Source organism: Bos taurus, chromosome 29, assembly GCF_002263795.3.
Source record: "Bos taurus isolate L1 Dominette 01449 registration number 42190680 breed Hereford chromosome 29, ARS-UCD2.0, whole genome shotgun sequence".
NCBI lineage: Eukaryota > Metazoa > Chordata > Mammalia > Artiodactyla > Bovidae > Bos > Bos taurus.
The window spans coordinates 24,006,743-24,024,199 of record NC_037356.1 but is presented as its reverse complement, the minus strand read 5'-3'; the positions used below and the strand labels follow the sequence as shown (position 1 = coordinate 24,024,199).

At 40.0% G+C, this 17,457-nt stretch overlaps 1 protein-coding gene across 2 annotated transcripts in view; it reads left to right on the top strand.

Moving 5' to 3' along the window:
- The window catches only part of NELL1 (neural EGFL like 1), a 1,045,899-nt gene that overhangs the window by 277,491 nt on the left and 750,951 nt on the right, over positions 1–17,457 (top strand). For both annotated transcript variants that reach the window (XM_024987478.2, XM_024987479.2), the window contains exon 11: positions 3,136–3,235. In XM_024987478.2, the coding sequence (XP_024843246.1) occupies positions 3,136–3,235 (100 nt within the window). The remainder of the gene's footprint in view (positions 1–3,135; positions 3,236–17,457) is intronic.

Genomic DNA, 17,457 nt, shown 5'->3' with positions numbered 1-17,457 from the left:
TGGCTGAACTGAATGGATTTGGTGGCACTTAGGTTACTAGAGTCACAGTGCATATTATTTTCACATTCAAGCAAAGGGTTTTTATCTCTATTGAACGGTTGGAACTATGATCTTATTCATTAAATACACTGAAGATTGATTGGAATTGTTGACTGATTTAATCAGCAGTCAAAGCAACTTTTTATATATAAAAAAGAACCTTTCATGAGTGATTATTTTTAAAAAGCCTTCTGTAGCAGTTTTAATATTGCTTTTTAAAATAAAAGCAAATATGTACTCAAGATATAAAATTTGGAATTCAGAGGAAGGAAGTAGAAGAAAGTAAAAGAAAATCACTCCAGAATCTCACCACCTACAACTAATCTCTTTTAACAGTTTAATTTTTTGACAGTGTGAGTGAAATTTATCTAATCGTCTTAGTTTAGATTCAGCCAGAAGCAGACCCTGAGCTCAGGATTAAGTACAAGCGATTTATTAAGGCAGTGCTCCTGGGAGGAAGCAGTAAGGGTATAGGGGATTCAGGCTAGGCCAGGCAGGAAACTGAGCAAAGGTGCAATTTTAGGTGAAAGGTTAGAGGTACCCCGATTCTGGTGGGGTTCTGGGGTGTAAATGTTACCCCAGCCATGTCTCCCTTTGAAGTAAAGAACCTCCAGTGGCTTTGGGCTGTGGGGGTTGAGGATGTGGAACTTGTAGGTAACTTCTGGTTCCCTGCAAAGAGGCTCCAGTGCCCTCAGGGACTCTCTGAGGGTTGAGGGATGAGCCAAGGCGAGGGATGGGCACAGTGAACTGATTAAACGGATCCAGCAGAGTTTGCCATTCTTGTTTGTGCAAGGAGGCTGTGCATCCCTGCTCGGTTGCCAAGTCACGTCCGACTCTTTGTGACCCCATGGACTTTAGCCCACCAGGCTCCTCTGTCCATGGGATTTCCCAGGCAAGAATACTGGAGTGGTTTGGCATTTCTTCCTCCAGGGAGTCTTCCTGACCCAGGGATCAAACCTAGTCTACATTGGCAGGTGTGTTCTTTACCACTGAGCCACCAGGGAAGGCAGTAGATAATGAATAAATATGTTAACATTGAGGGATAGACGTAGAGGCAACAATGGTATGTAATTAAGCATTGTCTTTTCCCTTACATTCAACTCAGTGCTGCTGATAGCAAGGGTATTAACATCTGTTGGCTTGTAACAATCGATTTGATTCCCTGTTGTAGAAACTGAGGTACAACTGACAGACAAACCACCCTTAGACTGGTGCTAGCTGTTGAGGCCAGGGTGTGATCCAGCGTGGCCTGGTTTGAGGGGTGAGAACAGAATAGAGCTGAAATGCGGACTGTGAGTGAATAGTAGGATTGATTCTCAGAATCTTTGGGCCAATTTTAAGATGGGAGAAAAACATGAGATCTAGATGCCTTGGGACAGAAAGATCAAGAAATGAAGAGGAAAAGGGAACAAAGGTACCCAGAAGGAGTCATAGAGGTTGGACTGCCTGGGCTGAAATTGATGAGAAAGGAGAGGAAACCGTGGTGCCAGTAATCCATATGATCAGTACTTGGAAATTAAATTTATATTTGACATTTAAAGTTATGTTTATGTTCATATTTTAGAATTGATGTGCCTAATAGAATTGGTATTCCTGCCAAACCAGGGAATTCTGGGGCCACTGGAATGACAATCATCTCTTGGAGATAGAAAACTCACAATCTCCCGCATTCTTTCTGGTGGCTCAGCGCTATCTTATTCTCCCCATCTGTGTTGAGAATTACCTTTCAGCCTTAAATGAGACCCATTCTACTTGAGCTGCTTCTTGGTTGACTTAACCATGCTTTTAAGAATGGGGGAACAAAAAATAACTGAACATTTTAGATTAAATAAGGGACTCTCAAATCCTGCCTTTTAGAGTAATTATTGAAGTAATTTTAAATATTCAGAGTGAAACTAAATATAGATGCTAGTGATGTCAACAAAGAGGACCTTTGTTGAAATAGGGTCATAAGATGTACCTGCCAAATATTTAAAAATTTTTTTGTAAGTGGTTTTATTTATTTCTAGGGAGAATCTAGTGTTCATCTAACTGACCCACTTTTAGTTCAATACCTGTATACTTTGGTTCTTGTCTGTTTCCTCTGCTGGGAAACTGTCTTCTTTCTTATTCCATTATTTAGTTCCTTCAAATGTGGCATCCTCTTCATAATTTCTTCCCACTTGGTATAATTAATTATTCTCCTATGATGTATTTGTTGTTCTTGTTCAGTCACTAAGTTGTGTCTGACTCTTTGCTACCCCATGGACTGTAGCACACCAGGCTCCTCTGTCCTTCACCACCTCCTGGAGTTTGCTCAAATTCATGTCCATTGAGTCAGTGATGCTATCTAACCATCTCATCTTCTGTTGCCCCTTCTCCTTTTGCCTTCCATCTTTCCTAGCATCAGGGTCTTTTCCAATAAGCCAGTTCTTTGCATTAGGTGGCCAAAGTATTGGAGCTTCAGCTACAGTCCTTGCAATGAATATTCATGGTTGATTCCCTTTAATATTGAGTAAATGATACATTGCCATACCTTGATTAGAGCACTTTTTTTTTTTAGGACTTAGTGTATTTTATTATGGTTTCTAGTTTGTTTTTATCAAGAGCAAAGACGATGTCTTCTTTATCTTTGGGTTCACAGTGCTTGCGATCCAGTGCAGTCTTGAAACTGTCTCATAAAAGCTCATGAGAGCTCCCAACTTCGTAATCAGTGATGTAGTGTTAGTGGTTCACAATGTCAGGGTGTTTATATGACAGAAATCAGCCAATGCTAACTTTAGGGTTCCCCCATCCAACAGTCAACTGTTGAAAATTTATCAGCTCTGCATTGTCAGTGACATTCTGCTACACAGAAGATACTCAACAACCATTTGTTAAAACGTAAAAGAAGAAAAAAAAAAACACCTTATTTGTTGAAATTGAGGCTATTTTGATATAGAAAGGGAAAGTAGCCTTCTCTTCCAGGAGTCTTATCAATTTAATTTGTGACTGCATTATGGTAGAATTATTGTAGGTTGTTATCACCACAGGCTTTTAACAATGAGCATTGTATGTTTGGATCATCAACTCAAAAAATGAACATTTTTTTTTGTTTCCTGATTATTTGGCTTGCAGGGTGGAGTTTTAGTAAAAATTACGGAAGCATGCCCTCTTTTGAACTGCTCAGAAAAGGATCACATTCTCCCGGAGAATCAGTGCTGCAGTGTCTGCAGAGGTAAGGGGGCTTGGCAATGGGGCTTTGGGTGGAGGTGGGTTTGGGGGGGAAGCTTTAATGAATAGCATGATTATAATAATAACATGGGTCCTAAACTCTGCTACTCAGAAATGTATTTATCCTATTTATTGCCCTTGGTTATAGTCTTATCAGTTGAAAAAGGAGGATATAATCTATGTACTTCATAGGATGGTTGTGGGGATTAAATAGGATAACGCATAAGCAGCTAGCATTATGACTAACATATGATAAATATTCAATAAATGATGGTTCCTATAATAATAACATTTCCTGTAATAATGGCTATTATTATATTAATAACTATTATCATTATTATTACATTTTCCCTCATGAGTGGGTTTGGAAAGCATTCTTTTAAGCTTTTTCCATGGGCCAATTCCCTTTTCTGCCAGAGGATGACATATACTGAATCCTTACACATAGATTTATATACAATTTTACTTCCTGCAAGGAAAATAGGCTTCAACTAAGTAACACTTACCTGGTAATTAATTCTTGAGCAGAAATGGTTTTCTTTCCTCTTGCTGGAATTCTTCTCTTTTCCAATTTATTATTATTTATTCAAATCCTCTAAATCAAATATTACTTCCTCTCTGAAACATCCAAGAATTAAATAGATTAGTAGATCTAAAATGTATTCAAATTTTACAAAACAAGTCCAGTTAAACTAATAGCTTTTATTTTGAACTTCTACCCACCACAAAGTCTTTCCCACATTCTCACATATCCAGTGAGTTACAGTCTTTTTGATTTACCTCAGGAGTATCTAGAGTTAAGAACCCAGGAGCACAGCAGTTTAGTTCAAGTTATATCATATTTTACTTTTTTACATCTTTTCTCTAGCATAAGCATCGACAGTTTCTGCAAAGGGCCACAGGTTTTGGTGGGGTCAGAAGGTTTCCATTGCAACCACTCATACCTGCTGTTGTATTGCCAAAGCAGCATGCTCAGTTGCTTCAGTCGTGTCCAACTCTTTGCGACTCCATGGACTGTAGCCCACCAGGCTCCTTGTCCATGGGATTCTCCAGGCAAGAATACTGGAGTGGGTTGCCATGCCCTCTTCCAGGGGATCTTCCTGACCCAGGGGTTTAACCCATGACTCCTGCATCGCAGGTAGATTCTTTACCGCTGAGCCACCAGAGAAGCATAGGCAATAGGTAAATACACAATTCAGTGGTTGTGTTTCATTAAATTTCTATTTTGAGAAACAGGTGGCAGCTCATCATTTGCTGACCCCTCCTCTAGTTCCTTCTGATATATAAAAGTATCTGTTTGATCATGGCAGGTTTTCAGCTGAGGCTAGTGGTTAGTCATAAGAGAGTTATCTTTTGGTAAAATTCCCAGGAAAACTTAATACGCAGACAGCCATAAATGGCTGTTAGAATTCGTAGTGTGCCATCAGAGGATCTCCTCTGATTTATCTGCTTTCTTGCCTGCATGTGTATTTGCAGCTGGGACGCTTTAGAAAGACTAAAGATTGACTGGATATTTCAGAGGGATACATTTATTGGTAACTGATTGGGTTGTTAGGTAGCTCTTACAATTTAATGCAAAATCCATCACTTGCTATTTGTTGAGGTGCCAAGTGGGACTCAGTTTATGTAAATCCTTTCCTGATTTATGGTTTCATTAGAACAGGCTCATTGATTATCCCACAGAAAGTCAAGATTTTCATTGCTCTGATCTAATTTACAATAGAACAAGTGCCATTGCTTCTGCTCACACTTCTCAGAAAAGCAGATACGTTTCTTCTGAACCAGTGAAGATGCTGAGAGAGATGGTAGCTCATTGAAAAGTTGACTCATTCAAGGCTCCCGTTGCTAGCGATCCGGTGGCTTTTTCCCAAAGTTGACTCAGCTTTGAGGGAAAGTGGGAGGCAGGAGTAGGGCTTCCTAGATAAGATCATAGCCAGAGACAGTTTGTACAATTAAGGATTTTCTTCTTTCTCCCACCTGCTTCCTTCTCAGCCAGAATACCATCGGCTCCTTTATTTGGCAGCTGATCGTATTTTTTTGGAGGTGTCTGCGTCTGCGAGTGAGGGAGTTATTTATGTCCCTTGACAAGTCTGTGTTTTAAAGGAACCAGAGCACTTCTTCAGAAAAGATAGGGTGGGGAGGTCTTTTTTCTGGGAAGCAGGTTGAGTGAAACCATTTGGGCATATGGATTCTCTTAGGATTCTTCTATTTATGCCAATCTCAGAATTCAGACCCTGGAATGAGGAAAGCATTATTTTTGACTGAAGCCCTTTTCAGCACCATTTACTGTCATTACCCCCTTTCCCATTGACCCATTACAAGAGAGGAACCCAGAACTTTTCGTCCACTTGTCCACATAAAATATAAATATAAATTTATATGATGTACAAAAATTCATCCAGATGAGCTCAAATGTCCATTGTCTTGACCTGTGCTGCCCATGAATCTTACTCTGTGTCTTAATTTCAATTTATTTCCCAAGAGCATCCTTGGAAGTAGCCTAAGGGTCTCTCACAATATTCTGGGAAATATTTTTCTCCTTTGACTTCTGTTTGTCTTTTACCTTTTCCTCCGTGTTCTTGTTTCTGTGCGGAGTCTTGGAAGATAAATGGCGTGGTGGGGGGTGGCTGGACAATTTTGATTCTGACAAGATGAGGAAAGCCTGGCGGGCCTCTTCGAAGGCATGTTATTCAGTTCTCGTCTCCCCTCCTCCTCCTTGTCCCTCTCAAAAACAGAAAGTAATGAAAAGGTGAGAAACACTCAATTTCTATGTAAAGTCATTTCTGTCCTGCATATGGAAGGGCTGTTCCATTTCCTTTGTGGATTGAAAGAGTCTTTTGATTGGCAGGTAGCAAGCAAGCAGAGAGCTGGGATTCCCATGACCTGAAATTGGTATTTTAGGGTTGAGCACATTGGTGTGGTGTGATTTCAGCTATGTGGTTTCTGCTATCCTGATGGTATTGATTACAGACACACATGTGGCTATCTCCCCTTTCAAAACCTGCACTGAAGCCCCTTCAATTAGTATATTTATCATCTCTCTCTGTCTTACTAGGAACGTCAGGTCATTAGTCTGAGGGAAATCACCGCTCAGAAGTCTGCGTCAAAACCTTTCTCATGCCTGCTTGGGGATTGAAGTTCTCCAAGGTTTATTTTCATTAGGCTTGGACTGAAATTTGAGAAGGCAGAGAGGGTGCTTTTCCTTTCTGACCTTCCCCGCCTTGCCCGCAGCCCCAGTTGGCTGATTAAATCAAATCCATAAAGCTCTCCAACTTTTAAAAAATAATGCTTGTTTTCATGACCACATTTTATGAATCGTTTCTGTAATTGTAGGAGAAAGGGAGGGATGAAGATATGTTCATATCATTTAGAATAATCCTGTCATTTTCACTCCAGTGACATTGAATGAAATTATTTTTAGTACCAATGTTGACTTTAAAAAATGCACAACCTAAATGTTGCAATTTAAGTTTTATTTGGGGCAAAGTGAGGACTGCGGCCCAGAATACAGCACCTCAGATAGCTCTGAGAAACTGTTCCAAAGAGGCAGGGTGGATAGGTCACCATGTATGTGATTTTGGTGAAGGGGGAGTAAAACGCGTATGTTTTTCCAGAAGGTTTCTGCTAGTCTCATGAAGCTGTTTGCTAGTCATAGAAACAGTTGTCACCATGAAGGATTTTAGTGCTTTTCTAGATATGAGGAAATACAAGAATTGGGCTCATTAATCGACTCCTGAAAGTATCTAATGATCTGAAGACCTGACCTATCAGTTTTTCCCAGGGCACAGAGTGCCTGATTTCTACTCTCCACCCTGAACTCCTTTCAGAGGGGGTGGAAGGTCAGCAGCAGCAGGAGCACATGATTTAGTTCTTGTAGAGGTGGATGGCCGGAGAAGGAGATGGCACCCCACTCCGGTACTCTTGCCTGGAAAATCCCATGGGCAGAGGAGCCTGGTAGGCTGCAGTCCATGGGATCGAAAACAGTCAGACACGATTGAGCGACTTCACTTTCACTTTTCACCTTCATGCGTTGGAGAAGGAAATAGGAACCTACTCCAGTGTTCTTGCCTGGAGAATCCCAGGGGTGGGGGAGCCTGGTCAGCTGCCGTCTATGGGGTCACACAGAGTCACACACGACTGAAGCGACTTAGAAGCTTAGCAGCAGAGGTGGATGGCAAGTGCTAATTTGTAATAGACACCAGCTGAAGGCTTTTTTTCATCTGTGGAACAGTGTTAAAACTCCTGTGGACTTATGACTTGGTTCCTCAAGATATAACTTGTTGGCTTGATTATGAAGCTTTTTTTCTTTAACTGAGTCATGTCTATGTTTTTGTATAACAGTGTGATGATACAGCTCACCCTATCCCCTCATTTCTGTTAAAGGAGACTATAGTTTCATACGGAGTTTTTCTCTTTGGGGAAATCAGACCTAAGACCTTCCAGTTAAGAATAACAGACTCTGGCAGATTTACATTGTTCATTGTATCAGCTGAACTGATATCTGGACTCGTTGCATGGACACCTCACCTCTTCAAACCTTGGGTCATGACAAATGCTGTAAATAATTTTTCTACCCTTTAAAGAAAAATTGAAGTAATCAGCTGACATGTGGTTAAATCCACAGGGCTCCTGGTACAGCCAGAAGGCTTTTAGGGACAGAACTGCAGGACAAGTAGGGAGATGCACACAAAAAGTCAAAGGTAATGGACGTTGGCAGGGGGAGGTCACTTTGCAATTGCTGGGATCCAAGGTCTTAGTCACCAGCAGCACCACCCAGAACAGCCCTAATCACTGCTGTAGTTTCTCGCTGATGCTGCTGGCTGGTTTGTGCCAGCAGCAAAAATTTTGTTTATCCTCATCATTACTGAGAAGGTGATGGCACCCCACTCCAGTACTCATGCCTGGCAAATCCCATGGATGGAGGAGACTGGTAGGCTGCAGTCCATGGGGTCGCTAGGAGTCGGACACGACTGAGCGACTTCCCTTTCACTTTTCACTTTCATGCATTGGAGAAGGAAATGGCAACCCACTCCGGTGTTCTTGCCTGGAGAATCCCAGGGATGGGGGAGCCTGGTGGGCTGCCGTCTATGGGGTCGCACAGAGTCGGACACGACTGAAGTGACTTAGCAGCAGCAGCAGCATTACCTTGCAGTAATGGCTACAGCAGGAGCCCGTCTACCTAAGTGTAAGGCCACGAGGGTGGAGAAGGGAGAGTGGGCGCTGGAATAACATCTATGCTTCTGCCTGGGAAGAAGTAATAAAAGCATGGATGTAGCCCCAGCAGAAAGATTGCTCATGACTTGCTGGTGTTCTCACTTAATGCTGGAAAAAAATGCCAACTTGACCACGTAGTCTCAGGATCGCTCCAGGAAAACACAACAATCATTTGGCCCACCCCAGAATTCTTGACACACTCCTCAGGGTTTTATTCCTTTCATAATCAGCTCTAATTGTATCTTGAATGTTGCCAATGGCTCTGGAGGGTTTTGCTGCATGTTGAAGATTTTCAGTGTTGGAGAAAAAGTTCTTTTCAACATCTGTTCCCAACGTGTTTATCTGTAATTTTAATTCATGCTCACTTGCCTTGTCATCTGGCTTGGGCTGAAATTAGTTGAGATTATTTGTACTATTTAAGGCTTTATGCCCTTCAATTAAATCCTCCCAAAGAATCTTGGTGGTGCATGATTTTCTTTTTTTCTAGTCTGTCTTCATTTTAGGTGAATTTGTAATTGAAATGGGTTTTAGAGGATTTCAGTGTAATGGAGATAAAAAGAGACTTGGAAAAGAGGCACTTAATGGAAGGTAAGCTAGTGCCTAAATAGAGGAGCAGGCAGTCTGTAGATGGGCCAGGTGCTCTGCCTATTGATAGAAAAATCCCTGCAGCCATGGGCCATGGTGGGCACTGGAAAGCCAGGTCTGTATTTTCAACTCCTGAGGCTGAGAACACAGGGCATTTGGAGGAGAGAGTCTTGGGGAGCCCATGAATTCTGTTCTTTTAAAAGTGCTGCAGTGGATCCAGGCCCAAGGAGTGTGGGGAAGGAGGCACATTACCCTCGAGAGAAGACTTGAAGTTAAGGCCAAGCTGCCTTGGACTGGAAGACCCTTAAGTGTGACTACTATTGAAAAACCATGTGCTTTCTAAGGACCTATGAGAATCCAGAGAGCTCTGTCTCTAGTAGGTCACAACCTCTGCCATGATGTCACAACCCTCTGTTCATGAAGGTTGTGAAGCTGAAGCAGCGTCCTCACCCCTGCAGGGCCCAGGCTTCCTGTGGCATGTGTGTTGGTTGTGAAGTACACTAGGGCATCTGGTTCTCATAAAGAATCTTTGGGCCTTAGTCCTCCTCTCGGCCAGTCCATGGATGGAGCTCTTTCCGTATCAACTAGGAACACTGGAATATATCGTACTCAGTGTACCTTTGCTCTTTGTGACTTTCAAGGTTGGGCAAGCAGCAGTGCTGTGAGGGGTATTGGCTTTCTAGGATTTGAGTTAGGGTGGGGAAATATGGGGTGCGTTTTCAGATTGTCCATCATTTCAAAGGTAACCTGGTTGCCTTCTTGGAGATACATTAGGGGCATGTGATTGAGAGCAAGCAGTGATGCTCTATGTGGAATCAGACTTTTATATTAGAGAAACTAAATCCTGCTCTTGAGTAGTGACCCATTCATTCCTTGCTGTGGAAGAAATCACCGCAGTAAATCATACAGATGCTTATCCATCATTGGCCCTAGATAAAGCAGAAAGAGTGGATGGTTTGCTGTGATTTGAAAAGTTACAGAGTGGGATCTTGAGAATGGCAGTGTGGGGGCTTCATTATGATGGGCAGGGATTTTATATGCAGTTAAGCCAATGGATTTAAAGAAACCAGAGTTTTTTTTTTTTTTTTTTATATAAGTGTTGTTGGTTTTTCACTAGTAATAGAACTCTAGATTCAGGGCCATGAAGGGGAGTCCAAATTGTAGACGGCTCCCAGTGAAAGGAGAAAATATGACCTCAACATTTATGTTTCTTCAATTTCTTTGAGCATGTTGTAGACACATGCTGCCTTCCTGTGTTTGGAAATCCTGTGCCTTGTCCAGCCAACCTCATTCATCCCTCAAATCTCCTTTTGATACCTTGTGTTAGGGCCCCTCTGTGTGATAACATTTTGGAAGCACCTTGCTCCTCTCCATCACAACATCTCCTGTAACCCAATCCTCAACAATAGCCATCCCAACTAGAGTGTTAAATGAATGAGGGAATGTTTATGCTGTTTATGGCATTTTCGTTTTATCCCAATTTTCTAGGACAGTGGCTGGACACACGTCATGGGGCTTAATATTTGTCAAACAAATGAATGGTATCTCTGCCAGGAACTAAAATTAAGGAAGCGGTTGGAGTAAAACCTGGAATTCCATTTCAGCAGATTGTGTGTCTTGCTCTGAGCATCTGCTCATTTCCACCACTCAAGTGTAAATAAGCTCCAAAAGGATATTACTCATTTTGGTATCTCATCCAAGAATGGTGTTCTGTTGTGTGGTGTTATTTCTCTCTTGACTTTTAAGTCCCCAAGCAACAAAGTAATAGTGGACTGTATCCTGGAGAAAGAAACACGGTTTGTTCCTTTGGAAAGATTCAAGGCATGTCATGGACTAGAAAATGCTGAGTGATGGAGTAGTGGTCTCTTCGGGTCAGGTCAGCATTCCTTGAATGTCCCTTAATGAGTAAAATCATGGCTGGGATGTCATATAGAGTGGTGGAGAGAGACTGGGCATTAGAATCATATTTGAGTCTATATATATCTTTTAGGCATTGCCTACTAGCTGCAAGACCACAAAGAAGGTAATTAACATCTTTGAGTCTTGGTTTATTCATTTTAAAGCACTCTTTTAATTTTACTTTTGGAAGAAAGAGGATTTAGTCATCAACTCTACAAATATTTCTTGAGTGTTTATCATGCACCGGATGTTGCCTTAGGCACAAAGGGAACAAACTTGTAGGGTCCTTTCCCTTGAAGTGAGCTTCTAATGTGGAAACAGACACTCAACAAATAAACACAGAAATGAACATGTAATAAGTAACTGTGCTACCTGCTATGAACAAGAAGAGAGAAATATAGGAGAGAGTAATGGAATTTTCTTTAGACTTGAGGGACAAGAAAGCCTTCTCTGAATAGATTATATTTAAGCTGGGGAACTTGACAACTGAGTAGAAATTATTCTGGCAGGGATGTGTCATAGGTTCTGAGTTAGTGGGACAAGCTTGCAAAGACTCTGAATCAGGAAAGAGATTGGAGTACTAGAGGAATTCAAATAAAGGCTGATACACTTGGGGGGGATGACAGAGGGAAAGGAGAGCCTTGTTTGTCATTTCAAATCAGAATTAAGAATTTTGAATTTTTCTTGAGAAATTGGAAAGTCTTTGGGAGAAGACTTTTAAGGGGATGAGTGACATGATCCAATCTATGTTTTAAAAGGATTTGTTTGTGGGGAAAATGGATTAGAGACAAGCAAAAAGAGGAACAGGAAGGCAAATTAGGTGCTTTCTTTTTGAGAAATAATAGTTTGGAGTAGGTTTTTTTTTTTTTTTTTATTGCCCGTGGAGTGGAGGAAAAAGAGATTCCAGAGATATTCATGAAATAAAATGAATAGAACTTAGGAAGAGGCAGTATTTGAAGAGAGAGGACAAAGATGACTCCTTTAAAAAAAAAAAAGATGGTTTAAGTGGATAAAAGTGCTGCAGATTGATAATGGAGAACTTGGGGAGCATGGATATCAGATTTAAGATCAAGAGTGCAGTTTCAGCTGGGTGAGCCATGAGACAACTCTGAGGTCATCCAAATTAAATGTCAAGTGGGCTGTGGCTATAATGATGTAAAATATGTAAAGTGGGGTATACAAGACAATGTTACTTCCTGTTTGTAGAGGGCCCTGTGAGCCTTTATTATTGCTTCTAGAGGAGGGTGAATGTTCTTAACCAGAGAACAGAAGAGACTGGGCACAAGCATTGGCCTTGTTTCAATTTTTCTTAAGAACAGATTGGCAGAACCTACAGTTGGGTCCCTCTTTGAAAATTTTACTGGGCATAGAGATCTACAAACATCATCAGAGAATAGTCAGTAGTAGTTGTCTATGCTCTGAGGTTTTTAAATCATAGGATAATAATTTTTTTAGTGGTCTTAACAAGAACTTGAGTTAAATCATAACTCTGCCACTTCCTGGCTGTGTTACCTTGGATAAAATAGTCCCAACCACATTTTCCTAATCTGTAAAGTGAGAATAATACTAATCTTTAGAGTTGTTGTGCCTGGCAAATTGGAAAAAGTCAACAAACAGCAACTTTTATAACAAATGTGTTCTCTGTCTTTGGACCACTGCTATTTAGACGATGTTACTTTGTGTGCTTCTAATTATAGGATGATAATTACGGAGACTCTGGTGGTGGTTTAGTCATTAAGTTGTGTCTGACTCTTGCGATCCCATCGACTGGAGCCTGCTAGGCTCCTCTGTCCATGGGATTTTCCCGGCAAGAATGCTGGAGTGGGTTGACATTTCCTTCTCCAGGGGATCTTCTGGACCCAGGAATCGAACCCAGGTCATCTGCATTGCAGGCAGATTCTTTACCAACTGAGCTATGAGGGAAGCCCACAGAGACTCCAGATTCATTTATTAAAATATTCAAATAAAAGAACATGGATATTGAGTATGTATGTATGCATGTGTGTGTGTATTCTACAGTCTGGCCACAACTTCTAATTCTGGGGGAAAAAGATACTGATTAAAGAAAGAAGGTAACATTGAAGAATCTCATGCATCAATCTGTTTTGATAACCAGCTTCTGAAGAAAATATTGTACCAAGAGTTAGTAAGAGGACTAGAGAAAAAGACTGCAGGTGGCAACTGAAGACAGATATCCTGAAGGGAAGGGTTTATAAGTTAAATGCCATGCCTTTCAGACAGCAGATAGGAAAGACCAAACCTTTAGAAAGATTTTGAAATGTGGAGAGTTGATTGAGGATTTATGACTTGGCAGCCAGTTATCTTGGGGTGGTTTTGAAGAATGCAGGGTGGTTTTGAAGAATTTCATCACCGGCTGGGGTGATGAAAGTGTTTTAAGACTGGATTGTGGTGATTTACTGTATAACTGTGTGAGTTTACTAGAAATTATCAGTTTGTCTTTACAATAGGTCAATTTTTGGGTATGTAAATTGTACTTCAGTAAAAATGTTTAAAGAAAAATGGTGACTAGCAAACGAGTCCCATTAGCCTTTTAGTTGCTCAAGAGGGGGCATTAAAATACCACTGTAGATTCATCCATATCTTTATTCGCTCATTAATTTAACCACCCATATTTCTACCTGTCTATTTTTGCATTCGCCTATAAGCCATCCTTCTCCACAGACAGCTGTCCTTGGGTGGGAAGCTTTGTGTTGAAAGAAATGAGTCAGACATAGATCTTGACTTAAAGAAGTTGGAGTGATTAGGGTTAGTATTTTAAAAGAATATTTTAAATTGCCCAGCCTTGTGTACATGTTTGTATATGTGTGTGTGTATGAAAAAGAAATCTAAAATGTAATCTGCTTAAATCTAGGCATGCAAAAAAGAATATCTTTTTAATCCTTTGGAGTGTAGGATGCTTATAAAATTGTTGTTTTTTGATTAAGAACCCTGGCATCAGTCACACCTGGATCGTGGCTCTGTGTAGTTTCACTCATGCCCTAACTTCTCTGAGTTAGTGCCACATCTGTGAAATAGGGTAATAATCCCAGTTTCATAGGATTGTTAATAGAATTAAGTGGAATAATGCATCTGAAACACTTTACTGAGTACCTTGCATGTATTTTGTGCTTGATAAATGTTAATCATTCTTATTACAACTGTGCCAGATTATTTGAGGTTCTTCAAACTTACCCTTCTTCCTCAAGGGTTGGAGTCCCATTCCTCCCATTTGGATCTGTGTCTTGCAGATCCTGTGTCTTGCACAAGTTTCTACCTGTGATGAGTCATAGGTTAAGTTTGGCATCAGCTAGAAGGGATTTCTTCTTCTCTGGCACACTATGATAATTTGTACTGCTCACATCTTACTTAGCTACTTCTGGGTTTGGCTTACCTCACCTTAGAGTTTCTAATTCTCTTGTGGTCATGGAATGTCTCAAACACCTTGACATTGCCCCCAGGGTCTTGCATAGTGCTGCAGACCTGTAAATATTGAGTCGATGATTGTTCACTCATGTAGAAAGGCAAGCAGGTACTGAATAAATACTGCTTGAATGAAGGCTTGCGTTAATTAAAAAAAAAAGAACAACAACAACACATGTTTTTGACACAATGGTGAGGCCCAGACAAAGTGGATTTGTCCATACCATTAATCTGTCTCATGGGCCCTTCATTGTCTTTGAAATACATTTGACCCAACTCTCTGCATTGTGAATTGACATGGCACATGCCTGCTAGAGAGATGTGCATTGGAAAGTCAACAGTGTTTGAGGGGCTTTGTTCCAGGCTATCAAATGTTTGTGGAAAGTGAAGTTGCATATCCTAGAGAAAAAAAAAAAAAAGTCATGCAACAAAGGGCATTCATATTGACATTGAGTCAAACTTTGTAATAAAAGAAAATGTGACAACTTAATTATTGATCAATTGTGATGTGGGGAGGGAAGTCCAGGCACTTCCTCTGGCAAAGAAAGCTATGATACCTAAAAATTGTCCTTTTGCTAACAGAAACATCAAGTACTTTAATGGTTATTATAAGCCTTTTAAGTCCTTGTAGAAGTGTTCTTGGCTGACAGAGGTTTCACATTTCCAACACATTAAGTTTTTTCTCTGATTTTGACTGAGGCAGTCACCAGTTAACAGGTCAGATAGTGAGGCTGGATATGATATTATGCTCCCCTCAGCCTTGGATCCACTTTCTAATGTCACAAGTAGTGTCTACATCTTTCACTTTTTTTTTTTTTAAACTATTTTTTGTATGTGAGAGGATATAGAAAAAAACAAATTATATAGGCCTTGGAGTTTACCAGACATAGTTTAGAATCTTGGCATGTCCACTTATTAGATAGATATTAATGAGTTTGAGCTTCTCTTTTCTTATCTTGAAGCTGAGGATAACAGTGTTATCATCAAGTTGTTTTGAACTTTAGCCATCATTGTCAGCAGTACTGTTATCATAATCATTATCATTCTTATCACGGAGGCTAACATTTAGTGACCTCCTAGTGTGTATCAAGATGTGCTCTAAGTGCTTTATATGAATTAGCCCATTTAACTTGTTCCACACAAATTAATAAGGTATATTATTATCCCTATTTAAAGCATCTAGTGTAATGCCAGACATAGGTACATGAGTATTATTATTGAATAGGAGTTATTATCTTTTATCCTAAGAATGTTGGTTTAAAATTCTGTCTCAAAGGAAGAACAGTCTAGAATGTTATCACCAAAAGGAGTTAAACTTGGAGTTTATATAGTTCAGTGCTTTTTATATTTTTTAAAAACCAAAAACTGTTGTTCATATAGTCACTGTTTCAACAGTAGAAAAGCAAAGCTGTTTTATTTGAATCAGGGCTGGAGGACATGAGCTCTGACCAACCACTCAGCTGTGCCCAAGACTCAGGAATAGTGTGAAAATCACTGATGTTGCCCTTTCTTGGTATATGTACCTAGACAGGCAAAGTGACTTACTGTGTTTATTAGTAAAGACCCTGAATTATGTATTAGATCTCTTCTCCAAGATCACTTGTTTTCTATGGGACTACAGTATGTGATATAGCAGTGTAGTTACTACTTGCTAAAATGTATGAGCTAAAAATGATAAAGCACCTTTTATATACCTTGTTATATTTGAACTTCACAATTCCTGTGGTGGGTGTAACCTAAAAGTGCATAATATATAAAATTTTTGAGGGTCGGGAGATTGGTAGAATTGGTAATAGAGGTAGGACCAAAAAAAAAAAAAATCAGAGACCAGAAAAAAGGTTGATTCCATTGAGATAAGCACACTGGAGTTGGCATTTGCCCAGAGGTCAATTTTTAGTCCCTGGTGGTAGAATCTGGCTTCTAATGGACTACTGTTTAAGTAGACAGGAGGAAAAGCCTGAGGCTTGCATAAATAAAGAATCTTGAAGGGTAACTCCTCAGTGGGTGGCTAGGAAAAATCTAGTCTGTAAGAGGAGACTTGCCTGTCAGTCTTGACTCTAGATAGGGAGTATGGCAGAGAAGAGTTTGCATTCCTGAAAGCTTAGAATCTAAATTTATTCTACCTGTGTGGCTCAATCCATGTCCCAAGGCAAAATGTAGTTGAAAGTGATTGTGGGTTGATAGTTCCCTCGGGCACCTGACTAAAGCAAACACAGATCCTCTCTGAAGAAGTACAGTTTTAAAGCCCAAACCTCAAATAATTCCCGCAGATTAAATCCTAAAAAATATGAGCTCACAAAGAATCATAAAAGAATCATTCAAAACACAAAATAGTAACCATGCGGGATACTCAGTGAAAAAAACCAAAATCAGAAGACTGAAGATACTGGAGTTGTCTGTGTAAAATATAGTCTAATATGTTTTTAAAAGGGGGAAATTAAAAGAGGAAAGAATGAGAGACTACAAATTTGACCAAGGAGATTTAAAAAGACATTGAATTCTGGAAAATTAAAAAAATACCAGTAAAATAAAAATGATGTGGATGACTGAGTGAATATGACACTACTTGAGAGAATTAAGAGACCGAAAGATACATCTAGAAGTTAAACAGAATTCTGCATAGAAAAAAGAGATGGGAATATTAAGGCAATAGAAGTAACATGGAGGAGAGCTTAAGAAAGAAAGGAGAATAGCAATCTCATTATAATTCTAGCAAGAGAGATTTAGAGGCAATGGTGAAGAGAGAATGTTTGAAGAGAAAATACCTGAGTATTTTCCAAACTGATAAAAGATTGGTTAAATCTTTATATTTAAGAGTCGCAAGGAATCCCAGGAAGAACAAATAAAAATAAATTCACACCTAAAAACCTTAAAGTTAATGAATATGAAACAAAACAAAGCTCATCAACTTAACCAACCAAATAAAATAGATCTTAAAAGTCACAGAGAAAAGGTTTGTCACATACTAAGGAATGACTAGGCTAACAATTGACTTGTCAACAGTTATAACAGAAGCCATAAACGATGGGATGTCTTCAAAATGTTGAGACAAAATAGCTTTGTACCTAGTAAAGCTGCTTTTCAAGTAGGAGGGTGGTCAAAGGACAT